Source organism: Neolamprologus multifasciatus, chromosome 12, assembly GCF_963576455.1.
Source record: "Neolamprologus multifasciatus chromosome 12, fNeoMul1.2, whole genome shotgun sequence".
Lineage (NCBI taxonomy): Eukaryota > Metazoa > Chordata > Actinopteri > Cichliformes > Cichlidae > Neolamprologus > Neolamprologus multifasciatus.
The window spans coordinates 31631768-31650269 of NC_140450.1; the positions used below are offsets into that span (position 1 = coordinate 31631768).

Sequence of the window (18502 nt, forward strand, 5' to 3'; positions counted from 1 at the left end):
GTAGATCTGAATCACCCAGTATTAGATCATCCCCACCAGAAGAAAAGAAAGAAAGAAAAGGGCTTCAGTTTGTAGATCCATTAGTGTGCGGTAGCAGAAGTGAGCCTGATGTCCAGCTTCCCCATCATTTGAATATTATTGAAATGAGCCTTTGAAGTGGCTAATTACTGGACATTCTGTAAGCCTTCTGAATTCACTTTCTGTACTGGGTGTCTAGCAGGGGGCTCCCAGGGGGGGGGTTGCTGGTGTTATGGGTGAGAGGTGAAGCGGGTTTGGAAACCGGAGAGTTTTAGAGGAGGGTGCAGCGAACAGCCGGCATGCAATACGTGAGAGGCCCCATGTTTTTACTATCAGTAGCATCAGATGGGAAAGAGGAAGGGGGGGTGGAGGTAGCTGCGTGCAGTTATGAGAACTGCAGTGTGTTGAAACACAGCGACTGCAAGACTGCATAACCTACGAACCCACAATCACGCACAGTCACACACTGACACTCTCTTTTCCTCCTTTTTTCACAGTTGTGCACACAAAACGCAGCAAAAGAAAGGTCAGAGGGGTTCGAAGCTGAACGCCCGGAACAAATGGACTTCGCTGAGCTTTGACGGCAAACAAACCCAAACCCTCCTCCACCGCACACACACACACACACACACACATTAAAGGCTCTTTTGACAAAACTTAGTCGATCTAAAACCAGTCCAGATTGTGAAATGTTGCGCTGACACCTGCACCGCTTCACACCTACCCGGCTGCCCAAACTGCACAAACCACGTGCTTTTGCAAATATTTACACCACGACATAGCCTGTTGTATTCTCTCTGTGTCGCACACAAACACACTTGTGCAGACTTGACACACAAAAACGGCACAAAGTGTATCCAAAAACACCAACCAGCCCAACTGGCTTAGACCTTGTAGAACCTGGTAGACCAGACACTTGAGTCCGGGAGCCCTTTAAACGAGACAAGCCTGTGCAGTTTTGTTTGTGAGAGTGCTCTTTAACCCTGACACTGGAGGGAGGAGACAGAATATGCGAGGATAGTAGAGGTGGCGGCGGCGGCGCCGGTGGCGAGAGCCTGTGAGTAGACAGCTGAACCTAAATCCAACACCAACCCATCCTCCCTCTTATCCTCCTCCTTCTTCTCCCACCCCCTCCCCTTCCCCTTTTTGCTGTCGTGCCGAACATGAAGCAGAGACCCTGACAATATGAAGCTGGCTGAGAGCCTCTAGGACACAGCAAACGCGTACTTACGTCGTCCTGGACGTCCAGACGGGGCTGCCGGTCGAAGAGTGGGGAGCAGAAGAGGAAACAGAGAGTAGCATGAGAATTGCTTGCCGGTGCAGCAGCAGTCCACAAGCGATCTGGCCTTGTTGGGGGGTTGTATTCCTCGTTTTTTTTTTTTTTTTCTTTCTATTTCTCCCAGCCCGGGCGGCGCGCAGACAGAGCAAGCGGTGACACACACATAAATGCACTCACACACGGCCAGCCGCACGCACAGCGCACACCTCCCCCCAGCACACCGCACACGTTTCTCATTCTCTTGCCTATTCTTATGACCAGCGCTTTCTGTTCTCTGCTTTTTCCTTTCTCATTATCTCTGTCTGCTCCTCCCTTCCCTTTTTCAATATCCTCTTTCTTTCTCTTCACTACAGATGCAGTCGGCTTCTCCTCGCAGCCCCCACCTTCACCTCCCCTCCTCCTCCTCCCCTCTCTCTTTCCCTCCCTCCATTGCCCTCCCTCTCGCGCAGCCTCTCCCTCCATCTCCTCTCCCCTCTCTCTCTCTCTCTCTCGCGCTTTTCAGTGTGTGTTTAGAGCGAGAGGCCATTATCTAAGCCACAGCGGGCACGTACGAATGGAATGGAGGAGTGCGCAGTGAGCAGAAACACAGAGAGCGGTGGGGGGATAGTTGCTAGCAGCAGCAGCAGCCTTGGAAACAGTGCAGCAGAGCTCCTTACCAGTGAGAAAACCCCTCTCGGTCTCTATCCACACCCATTCCACATTATGTGCTCTGCTGCATTAGATTATGCTACATATAAGGCTCTATCTCTGTCTGTGTGTGTGTGTTTTGTTTATCGCCATAAGCCCAATACTGGCAATTCTGAGTGTGACACAGCTTCTCTGCTTTCGACCGCAGAGGCAAACCAGCGGCTTGCAAGCGAAAACGCAATCTCATCGCGCAATGGCATCAACACAGGAAAAAAAAAAGAAAGAGAGAAAAGGGAGCAGAGAAAAGCATCATTACACTCCTTGTTTATGCCTTTTGTAAACGACATCCGTTTTTTTTCCTCCGCGGACATTTTTGCTCCATCTAGATTGGGCTCCACCGCGGGCCGAAGGAGAAACCACCGATGATGGTTGTTCCATCTCCATTTCGTTCCCGTCCGCATTCACATCGCTTCCCTGTTCCTCGTGTGACAGGAAAAGCTTCAGACCTACACCTGTGACTGATAACAGATCCTCTAGGATGCTCTCGCAAGAGAGGGAGAGGCTTGCTGGCGCTCTTGCCGGCCCTTTAATCCAAGATCCAAAGGACGCGAACAAAGTAGAAGGCTTCCGACTGCAGGAAGCTCAGGGTCACTTGGTTTAAAAGAAATCACCAACACTCTATGATGTCAACTCACTCCTGCAGATGTTGGGAAGCAAACGAAAGAAGACCTATGTGCTCAGGGGTAAAGCAGCAAGACGGCCGGATTGGGCAATGGAGAGTGAGAAGGGCACGACTCTTCAACATCGGTGAGCAAGAGGAACAGAGTGGAGATAGGAAGAGGGAAATCTGTGGAGTACACAGTTGAAACGTGCAGAGTTGATCAGCTGTTCGTGTGATACTGATTCTGTAACCAGAGGTACGAGAGTGGCACAAACAGAAAAAGGGTCAGGAGGTTGCTGCCGAATGAAGACCGCGAGGAGCCGACTAATCACAGTTCGTCGATGGCTTCTGTCCTGCCCGTCCGCCAGCGTGTGACAACGTTCTCCCATTCCTCACCATTGTCGCCTTTCCTTGCTGTCACTGGCATTATCATTATGAACGCCGTCATCGCCTCTGGCTGACCGGCTCTGCGGTCCTCTCTTCGCTCCTACATTGCTGGAGTTTTGGAGAAGATTTAACCAGGAAGAGGAGGAGGAGGTTGGGTATTATGGCCGTCTCCCTCATGCAGATCGCTGTCAGCTCCTGCGTAGTGTTTTTCTCTTATATTACTGAGCATGTGTGAGCTACACTGCACTGTGGCTGGATTAACTTCTGTAGCCCTTCCCTGCTTCACTTCCTTTGGCTTTCCCTGTCTCTCCTGGTCTCTCATTTTCTCTGGCATCTTCAATCTGCCATTGCCTGTCTCTCTCTCTCTCTCTTTCTCAATTCGTCTCTACTGTTTTGTTTCCCGAGCTTTTTTGCCTCCATCCAGCATCGCTTATTGCATTACCGTTCCAACACTTTTCTCACGCGCTCGCTCTCTGGCGCTGTAAAATTGCACACACGGTCTGTCTCGTTGTTGCCGCACAATTTCATATGTACACACGCAGATGAGCGTCAATCCCAAAGAGAAACACAGCCCGAGCCGTCTAAAAAGGAAGGGGAAGGAGAAGTAGAGCATTAAGGTCACGTGACCAGGGAGGGCCAATGAGTGGGAAGGGAGAGTATAGTGAGCGAGAGAGGTAGGAAACACATGTGGCGGTGACGTAGCTGTGCCGTCACCGTCGTCGTCATCAGTGTCTCCCACCAGGACGCTTGCCTCCACCACTGGGTGGGCGCGTGTCATCCCGAGCACATGCCCACCATCACCAAAACCACACCAAAAAAACTGAAGCTCAGAAAGCACGCTCTTTTTATTCACCCGGCTGGCTGGTGTTTACTCGCTCACTCCCCCGACTGTAGTGACACAGCGTTTCTCGCTCAGCATTTGGCTTAACCCCTGAATCTGTTCTGTACGCACACTTCCTCATTTTAGACATCTCCCGAACTCCTTAAACAGTCCCGTCTTATGTGAAGTTAGCGCTTCCATAGTTTATATCCAAAATTTGGAGAGCGAGGCAAAGAGGATGAAAGAGAACTTAATAAACATGAACTCTGCCTGACTCACTGTCCACGTTCACAGCTGAGTAAAACAAAGAAACGCTGTTTGACCAAAACACCAACATGAGGGAAGGGATTCAGCTGTTTCCGACACATGATGTGCCCACACTGTAAATACAGCATGTAAGCTGACACAGTTTGCTCCATGTCAGAAGGCACGAGTAATTTACAGTAAGAGTGCTCTTGATTCAAGCACATGTCCTCTTTGATGACTCATATCAGCTTACATCGGTGTCATTTCACATAAGACATTGCTCAAAATATCTTCACCACTATTGGATTGGCCATCTCTGACAAAAAGAATAGAAATCTACCGAAGCGAAGCAGCAACGGCAGAAAAGCGCGTTGTCGCTTTAAGATGCTGGCGTGCGATTCGTGGATTCCAATGCTGCCATTCAGGTTTGTTCAACAGAGCTGGTGCGAAGTCACCTCGTGAGCACAACTGTAGCGTGGTGAAAGAGAACGTTAGAAGTGCAGGGCAGTCGTGCCTTTAAGCGAAGTTTTGAGTCATCGAGGTTACCCGATATTTGACATGACAACAACAATCCACGCAGCTTGACATTTAAGTGAAAATGAAATCGCACTTACGGTAAACCTGTAATTCGGCATTGAGAGACACACGGGAGAGGTAACGAAGACTCCTCATCGATCACTTCATTTCACGGTGTAGTCACATTTATCATCCAGGATGAGTTACTGCACGCCCTCATCGCTCTCTCTCCCTCTCAATTCTCAGGCTCTCGCTCTTTTTCTCAGCAGCACGGAGGAAAGGTCTAGGTTGTAGGAGGGATGACTGACAACAAAAGTCCATCCTCAGCACTGTGTGTGCTCGCTTATGAGTAAAGCTTGAGTCATCCTCTTCTTTTCAACGAAGTCCTGACACAGAACCCTCGAACAGTGAAACGAGCTTTTCAATTTACTTTTGTTTTTGCCAGCACCTCGCTAGTGGGAGGTGTACGTGAATGAAGCATACCGACAGAGAACAAAATGTTTGCTTTTCAGGCAGTCCGGCAGTTGAATTCTTGCGATTTCACTGTTAGACGTGCTTTAAAGAAACATTTGTTTCCAGCAGTGACCAAACTCACAGGAGCATGACACAAGGGTCCTTTGCCTCCCCTAACATCACTTCCTGTCAGCTGATTCCATTTCCTCTATCCACCTCTGTGCGCCCCCATCCCCAGCACACATTGTCCCGCATTCTAATGGCATCAAGGTCATCGGATTTGACACACTGTGTGCACCTCCCTCCTTCCCTTTCTCTTTTTTTTTTGATCCACATCTCTTTATCTTTCACTTCCCGCCCCCCTCTCCAAACTGCTCACATGCACGCAGACGCTCCAGTGCATGCACACACACTGTCAACAAATGCAGAGGCATGCTTTAATGAGCTCTCTCCACTCTCTCCACACACACACACACACAGAGTACACACTAGTATGCACACAGTCCACTGAGGGTCACTGGGTTTATTGGTGGGGAGGGGCCAGAGACCATAGGGCACATTATATTTAGCACCAAGGTCGTAATCATAACATATTTTGGAGGGGAGACTTTTGAATGTGTTCTGTATCCTTTCTATCTAGAGACAGAGAACAGATACAGCAACATATGGAGAATTTATGTGAACTTTTATTTACATAATAAGTCCTGTATGTATATTCTAATGCTTCTCTTATGATTCAAAACACTACACTATTTTCCGTGTACTTTAGTCATTTTTTACAATACAATCTACAAAATGCGTGTGTGTGTGTGTGTGTGTGTGTGGCATGATCTGATATCCTCGTGTTGGTGTTGTTCCCAGATCATCATACTAAAGGTTGTTCCAGGATCAACATTGCAAGTGACCAATCAGAATGTTGTGATGTCATACTTTTGCGACTTCGGGAAAAACCGGCGTAAAACAAAAAACTGTACTTAAGCTGCGAGACACCGCCTTTGTCCGCCGATCAACGGACCCTAACCCTAACCCTTTAATAAACGCTAAGCAGAATTGATATTGTCCTTGCAACATTGGAATTTCATAAATGCACGAATGGGTTGGTGCGCAAAAGAATAACGTCACAATAATGTGATTGGTCACTTGCAATGTTGAACCTGGAACAACATTTTCATGATGATCTGGGAACAACACCAACACGACGATATCAGATCATCCGTGTGTGTGCATGTGTGTGTGTGTGCATGTGTGTGTGTGTGTGTGTGCATGTGTGTGCGTGAGCATGTGGGTTTAGTTTTTTTTAGTCATAACTGGTTTTCTGAAAAACACATAAAAACAGTAATGAGAAAACTGCCTGTTTGAGTATGTGTAACTGCATCTGTAACTGTAACTTGAGCAACAAGACTCTTTACCTATTGTTCATTTTCAAGCATCACCTAATTTCATCTGTGCACCTGTCTGTTTGGCTGTTTCTCTCTTTGTTTTAGCTTGGTGTCCAAACACACTCGTGCCAAACCCCCGCTCAGCCAGGACGGTGTTAAGTTCAGGGTATGTTTAGGTGTAGATTGCACCACGGCGTAGTGTATATCAAGTCTGAGTCATACCTCCTGACATTTGGCACGTGCAAGTCAGCACGAATTGCCCAGCTGGGGGAAGGCCTACCCGCCTATCCCCCGTCAAACCCCACCCCTCGCTATTCCTCACAAAGAGAAATGGAGGAGTGGCTTGCGAAGGAGGAGAGGAGGAAAAAAAATGGGAAAGGTGGTGCCGGGTAAGAGGCTGTTAAGCAGGGTGGAGCCACAAAAAGAAGAGGAAGGGGGGGCTGTTTTTAAGAGACAGCTCTTTGTGCTTCAGGATTTGAACAACAGCAGGATCAATGAGCAGAACAGAATGTGCTATCAGAAAGTTTTTGGACCTGAGACAAACAGGGTGAAGGGAAATGAATGAAAAACAAGTGAGTTCAGAACGGTTTGGACCTGTGAAAGAACACTGCGTACTGCTACCTGCTCGCCTTTTGTATGCCAAGTGCTGAAAAGAGCTGAGTGGGTCAGATTTGTTTGGACAGTGATGTAATCATTAACAGAACGCAGCAGTAAAAATGGACAGAGTGTTTTCTGACAGGTGAAACACTGACTGAGAGGCTTGGTAATGATTTTTGGGTTGCAATATTAATTTTTAAGACTCGAGAGCGAGGAAGACATAAAGCAACAGAAACCTGCCTCAGCCCCTGCACGGTGGCTGGTTGCCAGCCTTGTCTTTCTCTCAGGACTCGGGCTAAGATTAGCTTCCCATATGTTCAAGTCAGGCGTAGCCAGACTTAAAGGGCCAGTGCTCGACCGTGGCAAAACAAGAAAGCCTTCACTGTGTTTGCTGATGGTCTATATCAACACACATGTGAAGGTTCAGCGTGTATTTTTAATCATTCCGGTGAAAGCTGGGCTCATAACAGATAACTACTGGAAACTGGGAAGATGCGGCGCTTTTATTGTATGTTTCCAGTTATAGACTTTGTTCTTTAATATCGTCCTTTTTCGTGCGTGTGTTTTGATACTATGGCATGAAAACTCCCACAGCTGTTGGGCTGTATTACATAAAACCTGGCAGCGTCTGGCAGCAGTGGGATTCAGGATTGTTTAAACTGGGTGCCCAGTGGGAGCAGCAGAGCAGCCGCCAGAGAGGCGAGAGTTCGAGCTCAAGCTCAAGCAACAGCTGATGACTCCTCCCCCTTCTCCCTCCATTCATTTTTTATTAACTGCGGCACCGTGCGGATGACAACCTCGCTCTAACATTAGACACCACCAACGATGCCACCGACTGCAACTCATCGCGCTCGCAGGATACCAATCCAAGCCCCCGCCAGGTTTGGTCACTAGTAACAGAAACCCAAAGCAGCACAGCGAGGCAGTGCCGAGAGAAATGTCTGCTAATTGTCATTAATTAGAAATGAAACATGACAACAGTTCAGGGTTTTGCAAGTCCTTAATGACTGCATACAAGTGAGGCAATTATTGGTGACTGTATAAATTAAAATGTCACATCAAATTCCACAAGGACCTATGAGATGTGATGTTTTGAAATCCTGGGAGTGCTTTTTCTTTTACAATCTCGGCGAACATTTACTTTTCAACCAGTGCATCTAAAGTAGAGCAGGGCGATATGACCAAAAATATTTATCACGATATACATTTGAAAATTTGTGATAAGGATATAACTGACGATGTAATTGACACTAGACAAAACACTTTACAACTCCACAACTTTATTAGTGCAAAAAAAAAAAAAAAAAAAACCCCATCAATGTATTTTCACTTAAACAAGCAGCTGTTTTTTATGTGCATTAAAGTTATATAAAAATTTAACAGTGCAAATGCAAATTCCTTGCTGACAGTTTAACCAAAAGGCATTTCCAGTGGAAACTGGCCGACATATCCTCAGCATAACCATGTATAATATCCACAAAACTTAAAAAGAGGTTATACACACACAACACGGTAATATTATGTTGAAGCACAGTACGTATCACTCCGCGGGGCTCCTGCCTACGATAGCCGTAATGCTCCAACAATCCATCAAGCGGTGCGGCTTCGTAGCTTAGCAAAGTCGTACTAAAACATTTGACAGATTTTCAAGCGCCGTGTACGACATAAAATCGTCTCGAGGTCAGTAAACACAACCAGAATTCATACATAAGGCACACGGGATTATAAGGGGCACTGTCGATTTTCAGAAAAATCAAAGGATTGATTTTAAGTGTGTCGTATTTTCTAAACAACACGGTAATAACGACGGCCCGCTAGCATGTGCTACCAAAAATAGTGCTTTGTTGTGTATCTGACGGAAAGCTAAACCAGTTCCACACCACTGAAGTTGCAGCATTTTTACAAACCAATTCTGATTCATCCGTTTCATTTAACGATCCACTTTCGCCCTTCTCATTCTCTGCCATGGTTTTCCCGCCATGTGCGTATGAAAACAAAGGCACTGCGCATGTGCGTTTTACCCATATTCTATCGCGAGATTTCATTTTCTTATTGTTGCCCAACATTATACCAGTATTACCGTGAACGGTATGATATGGCCCAGCCCTTCTTAGGCAGCACTTTTCTGCTCTACTACTCAAGTAGAGTTCTTTGAGTGATACTTGAGCACTCAGCTTTATCCAACATGTTTCATTCGCTTTAGTAGAACATCCAAACTCTGATGAATGCACTGGGAGCAACTCCGGGCTCTGGAGCGACTAGGGATTGAACCCCCAAGCCTCTCCGTCCTAAGCCTGATGATTCCTGATCCTGAGCCACAGCTGCCGTATTCAGGAATATTTAAACCCAAGCTAGGATTTTCTGTGAAAACACAAAGCTACCTACGATAGTCGTAATGCTCCAACAATCTATCAAGCGGTGCGGCTTCGTAACTTAGCAAAGTTGTACTAAAACATTTGACAGATTTTCGAGCGTCGTGTACATAAAATCGTCTCGAGGTCAGTAAACACAACCAGAATTCATACATAAGGCACACGGGATTGCTTCAAGCTCGCTATCTAATTCAGAACATTCAGAAAGAGGTTTTACTCATGAGGTATCCATCTCAAAAGTTCCCTAAAACTGAGGTTGTTAAAAGCTTAACAGTCAATATTTGGTATGGCCATCTTTATTCTTTCTTGCTTCTAGCTTTCTTATCATTTCTTTAGGTAGTCTTCAGGAATAGTTCTCCAGGTTTCTTGAATGACATTCAGATCACTTTTATGGATGTTTCTACTTTTTGTGTTCTACTGCCATTATGTGTCTTTCTATCCAGGTATGCTTTTACTGCATTGGCAGTGTGTTTGGCATCATTGTAATTGTCTGCAGAGAGTATTGCAAGGTGGATTAAAAATGAAACGTACTTTTCTGTGTTCATATTATGATCAATTTTGACAAGATCCCTAACACTGCTGACTGAAATGCAGCCTCAAACCATGACAGAGCCTCTAACGTGTTTTACAGATAAAGTAGACGCTCACTGCTGTACCTTTCTCCTGACCTCCTGTATCCATATTGATGGTGTGAAAAAGTTGGATTTATTATTTTATAAGACATTTCAGGACTAGATGCATCTCTCGGGTCTTGTGTCAGGTCTTTGCTGGATTTTTTTCCTTGCCTTTGGCTGATGGCTCTTGGGAATCTGCTATTGGTACAAAAATACTATTTTTTCCCAGTCAAACTGTGCTATCCTCGACATTTTTTATAGATTCAACTCACAAAATGTGAACAAATTGGGTCATATTGTGACAGGCTGCCTACAAACAATTTAAAATTTGCTCTTTCTAACTAGATATAATACTGGTTCAACCTTTTTTATCCTGAAGAAATAAGTGAAAAAGCAGCCTCTGTCCAAACAAACCCTTTCTGAAATTCTGGAGAACTATTGCATTTTTAAAGACCGCTTTAAAAAAAATACTACAAAGTCTGGCAAAACACAAAGAAAGGAGGAGTGGCTTGTTTCACAATAATGTGCATTTGATTGCAGAAGCTATGTTATTATTAACCCATTTGGTAGTTTTGTTTAAATAGTCTTTACTTCCCATAATACAATTTGTATTTTCAGGAAGTAAAGATGCATCTTTCATTTCTTGGGAAAAAAAAAACTAATGTTGTTACATAACATAACAAATGCCCAAAATAAAGCATCAACAAGTTTAAAAGAAAGATCTGTTCAAAGTAGGCCAGTCTACCAACTACGAGAATTCTTCACAGTCACAGTTTACACAAATTTGAATAAACCATTAGCTGCACTTCTTTACTGACTGAGTGGAAACCTCACAGAACAGTAAATACATCGAAAGCTAACACTGAATGGAAGAGGTGATGTCAAACCCTCCACTTCCTGAGTTTGTACTATACACCAAACCACTTACTACACAAACACACGCACTATACGCACATGTGGTGCCGGCTAGCTGGTCACGTGACCAACCTTGGACGCCGAACGCCAGCTAAAATTAAAGCAATGATGTCATCAGACATTCAGTGTTGCCACGGAAACTAGGTCAGTATTAACCCTTCGCCGATGAGGCCGGGGATTCCAAAGCTCGACGAGTGATTAATAAACATTCCATGTGCCGTCACGTACGCAGCAGCGTCAGGGTTTCTACTCTGTCTCTGACTCGTTTCCCACCTGTGTGAAGTTCGCCTCGTGCATAAAGAGGAAATCCTGTGCATAGGGTGGAAAAAAAAAAGAAAAAGAAAAGAAAGAAATCACACGAGCGCAGTCTGTCTGTCTGTGGTACACCTCTCAATTCAGCTTTGCTTCCTGAACAGCAGAAAAACAAACTTGCTGTCAAACTCACTTCAAACCATCTTGTTTAATGTTCTCGGGGCTGCACATGCCTAATGATACTCTGTAACTGCTTATTTTAGTTTTCTAAAATGGTGCCCTCGGTCTGTTGGGTGTAGACTGTGTTTGCCTGTGTGCGACCAGGGAAATGTTTGACAAGAAAACAGATCTTGGTCGAGATAAACACTCCACCCAGGATACGCACAGCAACCATGACCCTCTGCAAACAGGAGCTCAGGACAACTATAAAGGCAGAGAAACTTGTTAAACACAAAAAAGATTATATTCCCCCTTTAAACCAGATGGTCGTATATACCTTGCAGATAAAGAGCTTGCCCACATATGGATTGGGATTAAAGCAGCTTAGAGGTAAGCTAAAGTAGACCGTAGAACCATGCTAACCCTATTTATGACATTTGAAACTCACTGACATATATCACTGCAGATGTGGAGGTGAATCTATTTCGCTCGTCTAGGATTTCAGGTCGCTCTCGGCGCACGTGACAGAAGTCAGATCAAAGCTGTCTTTTTTCCCCTTTTGGGAGAGGACTTCACAAGATTCTTAGAACTCAGACAATTGTTTGATGTTCAGTAAATTCCTTTATGAAACTTCGCACGCTGCCCGTCCACATGTCTTTCCACATAAACAGACGAGTGTGCCCCGGACCGGCGAACTGAGGCAACAGCAGCACTCAGCAGCGACACGCCACAGGTTACTACGCCCGACAATCATCTGCGTATACGCATGCGTGACCCACTAACTTTTACTCCCTTTACCTCATTTGACTCCAGAACCTAGGAGAAGCAGGACGGCCTCCACAGCTCATGAGCCAACGTGCAGAGTTCCTCCTCCTCCTCCTCCTCCTCCCCTCCTCCTTTCCCCGGCCTCTTGTATCTACACATGCCTTGCTCTGGCACCAATCAGCGGGCAGCGTGGGACGCTTTAAACTGAGGATGCCGCCACTTCATCAGTAAGGGCGCTTTAACTTGGCGCGCCTCAGAGATAAACTCGGAGCGACTGTATTAAACAGAGTCAGTTTCCAGGCGGCAAAGACCGGGTGTGAAGACGAGACGAGGGATCTGGCACAACTATATTCCACTTAGAGATGATACGAGGGATAATGCGGCATCCGCCGGGGAGAGGAGCATGACATACCGGCGACAGAGCGAGGACAGTCACAGCTGTGTAACAGTTACAACTGGTTAAAGCAACTCTTACAAACACATGCGTAATCAAGTTTTTTTTGTTTGGTTTTTAAAGAACAGGCAAACAGATACAGACAGACTGAGAAGAGGAAGTGATCACTGGGCTGACTAACCGTGACATTAACACCTCATCCAACAGCAGCAAACGAGCAGTGATTATGCATAGACGCAGACGACAGACATGGGCACAAACACTATTTCAAACCCACCCATCAAGTGTCATCTCTTACCTCAGCTGCCAGTTCTGGGCTTCCCAAGCAGCCTTGACCGTTGTCGTCCAAATATTCCACCTTTACAGTCATTCAACAGAACAGGGATTGGGGGGGGGGGGGGGCAGAGAGAGAGAGAGAGAGAGAGGGAGGGAGGGAGGGAGGGAGGGGAAGAATAAGAATCAATAGAATAATGCGACAAGGGCCTGTTCAAAAAGACTCATCATTGAGCATTAATGTGCCACCTTTACAGCTGTGCACAACGGCACACGGGCTCTGCCATCCGCAGTCTCTTCATCCCATTCCTGTCAACCTCAGCGACCATCAAAAAGCACAAATCTGTTTTCTTTGATTTCTGCTCAAACAGTGAGCCGGCACTTCCCTCTGCTGCCAGGACGGCGAACGAGAGACGCAAAATAGATTCGATTTCAGTTATAGAATTATGTAATGTCTGTATCCCGACTTGGTGCAACCTTTCTGATATATATATGTCTGATCATCTGATGTCAGCATACCCCCCCCCCCCCCCCCTTTTAATCTTAAGGCGAAAGAATCCAAAGTGGACGGGTTAAGTGAGAGAGGCATGGAATAGATGGAAACGGTAGATCAAAGCAGGGCTGATCATTATTATTATTGGAAAACAATAGCACCCCCCCCCCCCCTCAAAGAAAAAACCTTCTTGTCTACACGACCCCGATGTTAAATTGTGTGTTGTGTCTCGAGCTGAGTCCCGCCAACCTCCAATACCCCCCCACCCCCCCACCCCAAATCCCCACCACCCCCACCACACCACTCCACGCCCCCACCCACCCACCCACCTATCAATCCTAAAATAGTCTGGAGTGATGAATATTTACCCTCCAAGCCTCTGAGCTGCCTCGGTTTGTACTCCTCCGTCCGCTGGCCGAATCCCCATCAGAAGACTCCGGCTCCCTCTCTCTCTCTCTCTCTCCTTCAGCCCAATCTCTCTCTCTCGCTCTCTTTCTTCTCTCTCTCCTTCTCTCGTTCTCTATCGCTCCACTCCTCTTTCTCGGTCTCTCGGTCTCTCTCTCTCCCGTCTGTGTTGCAGCAGCCCATTCAGGAAGCCATCTTGTGTTTTTATTCTGGCTTTACATGAGCCCTCGTACGCACGTTCTCTCTCCCTCTCTCTCTTGCTCTACCCCCGTCCTCCCTCCCTCCCTCTCTCTCTCGCTCCTGCTCGTATGCCAATAGGTCTACCGCACACACACACACACACGTTCATATGCATACACACATACACACACATACAAGAGGGATTTTTTTTTCTAAACGATCTCTATCGCTCTTTCCTTCCTGCTGATATTTCTCTCTCTCTCTCTCTTCTCTTTCTGTGAATGTCCCCTCGACCACCCCCTCCCCCCTCTCTATTTCTATACAAACATATACACTCGTGATAAATGCACACACACACATATACACAGCTCGCCGGAGAGACGTCACACTAGAGATAGCACACAAAGGCAGCACGTCCACCAATCAGAGTCCCGGCTGGGCTGCTGCTAGGGTGAAACCGAAGGAGAGCGTGTGAGGGTGGCGAGAGAGGGAGAGAGGGAGAGATCGGAGTGAGAGAGAAAAAATAAGAGCAGGTCAAAAAAAAAAAAAAGGAAAAAGAAAGGGTCTGCGTTTTCATGTGTGTGTTTGTGTGTGTGCAGCACCATATAAGAATGGCAGACATAAAGAAACAAAGTGAAGGTGGGCGGGAGGTGTGTGTCTGGCTGTGTGTGTGTGTGTGTGTGTGTGTGTGTGTGTGTGTGTGTGTGTGTGTGTGTGTGTGTGTGTGTGATGTGGGGGGGATGGGTCCTCTCTATGCCTGTCAATTATCTCCTGAAACTGGCCTTCCCTAAACAATGCCTCTGGTATGTGGTATTGCCGAGCACCATCTGTGTCAGGGCTGCCTGCAATAAGTGGACTGGACTGCACAGTGCACAGTGCACGCATGCATGCACCCACACACACTCTCACACACACAAACACTCTCGGAGACAGCAGACACCCCCGCTCTGATGGGCAAAATTACACAGCAAAGCCCAGTGTGCTGACTCAAAGCAAGAGAAGTGCTGTTGTTAAAAGCGATGCTGTTGTGCGCTCCTGTAACAGCATCGCAAATCATCACCTGCAGCTGTGTTCACATGCAAACGTGAGCTTAAAGGGCTGCCAGGAACTTGCGTCTCCTTTTTACGGTCTCTGTGTAAAAGACACGCCGAGCATATTTCGAAGGCCTGCGCTCATAATGTTTATATTCTGCGTATGAAAGATCATGTCTGGATTGGATCTTTTTAAACTCAACATCAGCACGAGTCCTGAACATCATCTCCGAAAACCAACAGGATCGGAGAGTGCGCGCGTGTCTGTGCGTGGGAACTGTTCGGTCTAAATCAGCGATCGGATACCGCAACCAGAATGCACTTTCACCAATCAACTTTATATGAAACGGGAAGTTAAGCAACGATTAAAAAGAAGAAGAGGGCAGCGATGTATTTCTGCAAATAGGCAATGATATGAGACAGTGGGGGGGAAAAGAAAAAAGGCAGCTGATGGATTAGAAAACTGTGCAAAGACGGGACAAAGCGAGCGAAAGTTCAGGCAGCCTGGTGAAAATGGACAGACAGCGAGAGGTGGGCAGAGATGGAGGGAGAGTTGAGAGAAAAAGGCAGAGAGGGAGCTGAAGGGCGGTGCGGCACGGTGAGGCGAGGCAAGGCGAGGCAGCCACACGGTGACACAGCATTTTGTAGTGTTTGCGCACTCGTATGGCACGGGAAATCCCCTCTGCTTACGTCAGATGGGGGGCCACGTGTGTGGATGAATGTGTGTGTTTATGTCAGAGCAGAGTGGCGTTGGTCGCAAGCTGGACAGCGCGAGTGGCTGCTTGGCTTTAATTTGCTTCGTTACAGGTAGGCCAGCATAGGAGACGCACTTTAGCCAGTAGTAGGTAGCACAAGGTGCATTAGTGAAGGCAGGAATACGAGTAAGCGTGGTGAGACAGATAGTAGATGATGGAATCTGTTTCTGTGGGAATAAAGAAAACGCCTATAGAGAACAAAGCAAAAGCATTGATTATAGTAGGAGTAGAAATATTAGCAGAGCTGCAAAGAAGTTCATCCTCTGCTATATGGTGACAAGCTTTGACTGAATTGGATGGATGTTTCCTTAAACAATGAAGAGGAAGAAGATAATCCACCACATCTCTCCAAACACCAAACCTTCCTCCCCCCTTTAGTCTTTTTTACCATCCTCCAGCAGACACCTGGTAGTCGCTGACAGAGCATAATCACAGCCCCAGACAGTGCCATAATCCCAAACTATACATGCCTTCATTTAACTTTGCTTCATTCACACAGGTCCTGCCTCTCGCTGCCACCTGCAATTAGAGTCATACAAACACACTTATTTCACACACAGACCACAGAGAGGCTCATTAAAGCTCCTCTGATTGTGTGTTGTCTAAATTTCACGAGGTTGCAGGTGGAGGGCAGAGCTGGCCTGCAATTAGACAAAGTCGAATTAATAGCATTGATTGGGCTAGGCACTCCAGCTCTTTATGCTCCACATCCTTCTATGAACCCTAATCCTCTACTTCATTCACATGAACAATAACAGTCACCTGTCTCGAGGGGTTTAAAAGGGAAAGAAAGCCTTTAAAGCACATTATCCACATGCAACAGTGAGCTGCAGTTTCGCGGGAGAGAATGGAGGATGCGGTTCGCAGCCAGTCAGGAACTCAGCTGCTGCATCCATACAGAAGATAGACGGCAGAGATAGAGGGACTGCGGGGGAGGGATACTGACGAATGAATGATGAATGGATGGCCACATCTTTTGCACATCTTCTGAGCCTCCAGAAGAGATCATTTTTGAATGAATCTGTGGAAAACACTGCATATCCTTATAGCTTTGAAGGCTACATGGAATCTTGGCCCTTGCCGTGTTGCTGTCTTGGCGAAAAATGAAGAAATATAAACCATATAACTGTGGCTCCTCTATGTAGCAGTCAACACATTATCCTTACACATAGGATCACAAGCTAGTGTATCTTTAGTGTCAAGGGGTCACCACCTAGTGTAACCCTGGATGATCTGATATCGTCGTGTTGGTGTTGTTCCCAGATCATCATGAAAATGTTGTTCCAGGTTCAACATTGCAAGTGACCAATCACATTATTGTGATGTTATTCTTTTGCGCACCAACCCATTCGTGCATTTATGAAATTCCAATGTTGCAAGGACAATATCAATTCTGCTTAGCGTTTATTAAAGGGTTAGGGTCAGGGTCCGTTGATCGGCGGACAAAGGCGGTTTCTCGCAGCTTAAGTACAGTTTTTTGTTTTACGCCGGTTTTTCCCGAAGTCGCAAAAGTATGACATCACAACATTCTGATTGGTCACTTGCAATGTTGATCCTGGAACAACCTTTAGTATAATGATCTGGGAACAACACCAACACGAGGATATCAGATCGTGCTGTAACCCTTGTGCTGGTCCCAATCTTGGATAATGGGAGGATTATATCAGGAAAGGCATCTGGTAGAAAATCTGTGCCAACATGCAGATCCATCCACTGTGGTCACCCCGTGGGAAATAAAGGAGTAGCTAAAAGTACTGAAAAATGTAAACATAAACTGGTAGTACCTCCTAATTCATGCTACATATACACTTTGTTTACTCGCTGACATTTGACACTTTCAATAATGCATACCCCCACGACCAATAAGATCTGGTTCCAGTTTTACACACATGCCTTTTTTAACGAGTCTAGTCCGTCTAGCAGCTCTGTTAGGCTGAGCTTTGACTTGCAATGCTAATGCCGACACGCTGATCTTTAGAGGGAAAGTCACAGTTTTACAATGCAGTGACTAGGAAAAAAAATATGCAAATGATTACACCACAACATCCAGATTTTTGTGGCTTTTAATGATTTCTAAACTTTTCCTTTTCCAGGGTGGAAAATGTCCAGCATACATTTTTAATGATTTAAAGAAACACAAGAATTTATTGATTTCATTGATTTACTCTATCTTGAATTTTGTGGGTGCACAAAAGTATTTTTTGAACTACACTACTGGCTAAAGACATGGATCAGTGAACCTGTCACTTTGCCAAGGTCTGAAAGAAGACCCAAACTGTCACTCTGACAGGAAACTAGTAAGGATGTTTATGAACAACCCAGGAAACATCAATCAAGGCACAAGCCTGCCATTAACTCAAGACTGTTCATAGTGAAGCGAGTTTTACATTCATCATGGACTGAGAGGAAGCTGACCAAGAAAGAAGGCAATGCTCCAAAATCGACATCTTCAAGGCTTAACTAAAATTTGCAGGTGTCCACATGAGCAAGCCAAACGCCTTCTGGAGAAAGGTTTTAGGGTCAGATGAGGCAAAGATCATAATGACAACACTAATGTTTAGAGGAGTAAAAGTAAAGCTTTCAAAACTAAGAACACCGTACCAACTGTCAAGTATGGTGGTGGTAGCATCATGCTCAGGCGCTATTTTGCTGCCAGTGGTACGGCACAAAGTGGTTGGAATAATAAAGAAGGAGGACTATCTCCAAATACTTTGCCTCAAATGCACAGCTAGATGGTTGAAAGCTGAACATACTTGAACGTCATGGGACAATCATCCCAAACACACATTTAAACTGGTTTTTGAATGGGTCAAACATGCTAAAATTAAGCTTGTGGAACCCCTTCTTAAAGCCCCAACCTCAACACAACTGAAAAATTTGTGTTTTGTTCTAAAAAGTTAAGTCTGTGCAA

General features: G+C 45.9%; 1 protein-coding gene and 1 long non-coding RNA gene across 5 annotated transcripts in view; one reads left to right on the top strand and one right to left on the bottom strand.

Annotated features, from left to right (window-relative positions):
- Positions 1 to 18502, top strand: part of LOC146507314 (uncharacterized) — a 192811-nt gene that overhangs the window by 30289 nt on the left and 144020 nt on the right. The gene's annotated exons all lie outside the window — the stretch shown is intronic.
- tet3 (tet methylcytosine dioxygenase 3) overlaps positions 1 to 18502 on the bottom strand; it is a 50125-nt gene that overhangs the window by 23673 nt on the left and 7950 nt on the right. The window contains exons 1-2 of one of the 4 annotated variants that reach the window (XM_085180663.1): positions 13589 to 14093; positions 12753 to 12812 (exon numbers count right to left, since the gene is read on the bottom strand). Coding sequence is in view for 2 of the 4 variants with exons in the window: in XM_085180660.1 (XP_085036786.1) it covers positions 12753 to 12812 (60 nt within the window). In the remaining 2 variants the exon portion in view is untranslated. Of the gene's footprint in view, positions 1 to 1249; positions 12813 to 13588; positions 14094 to 18502 lie in introns of those variants that run through there. The other 3 variants (XM_085180661.1, XM_085180662.1, XM_085180660.1) reach the window with 3 other exon arrangements.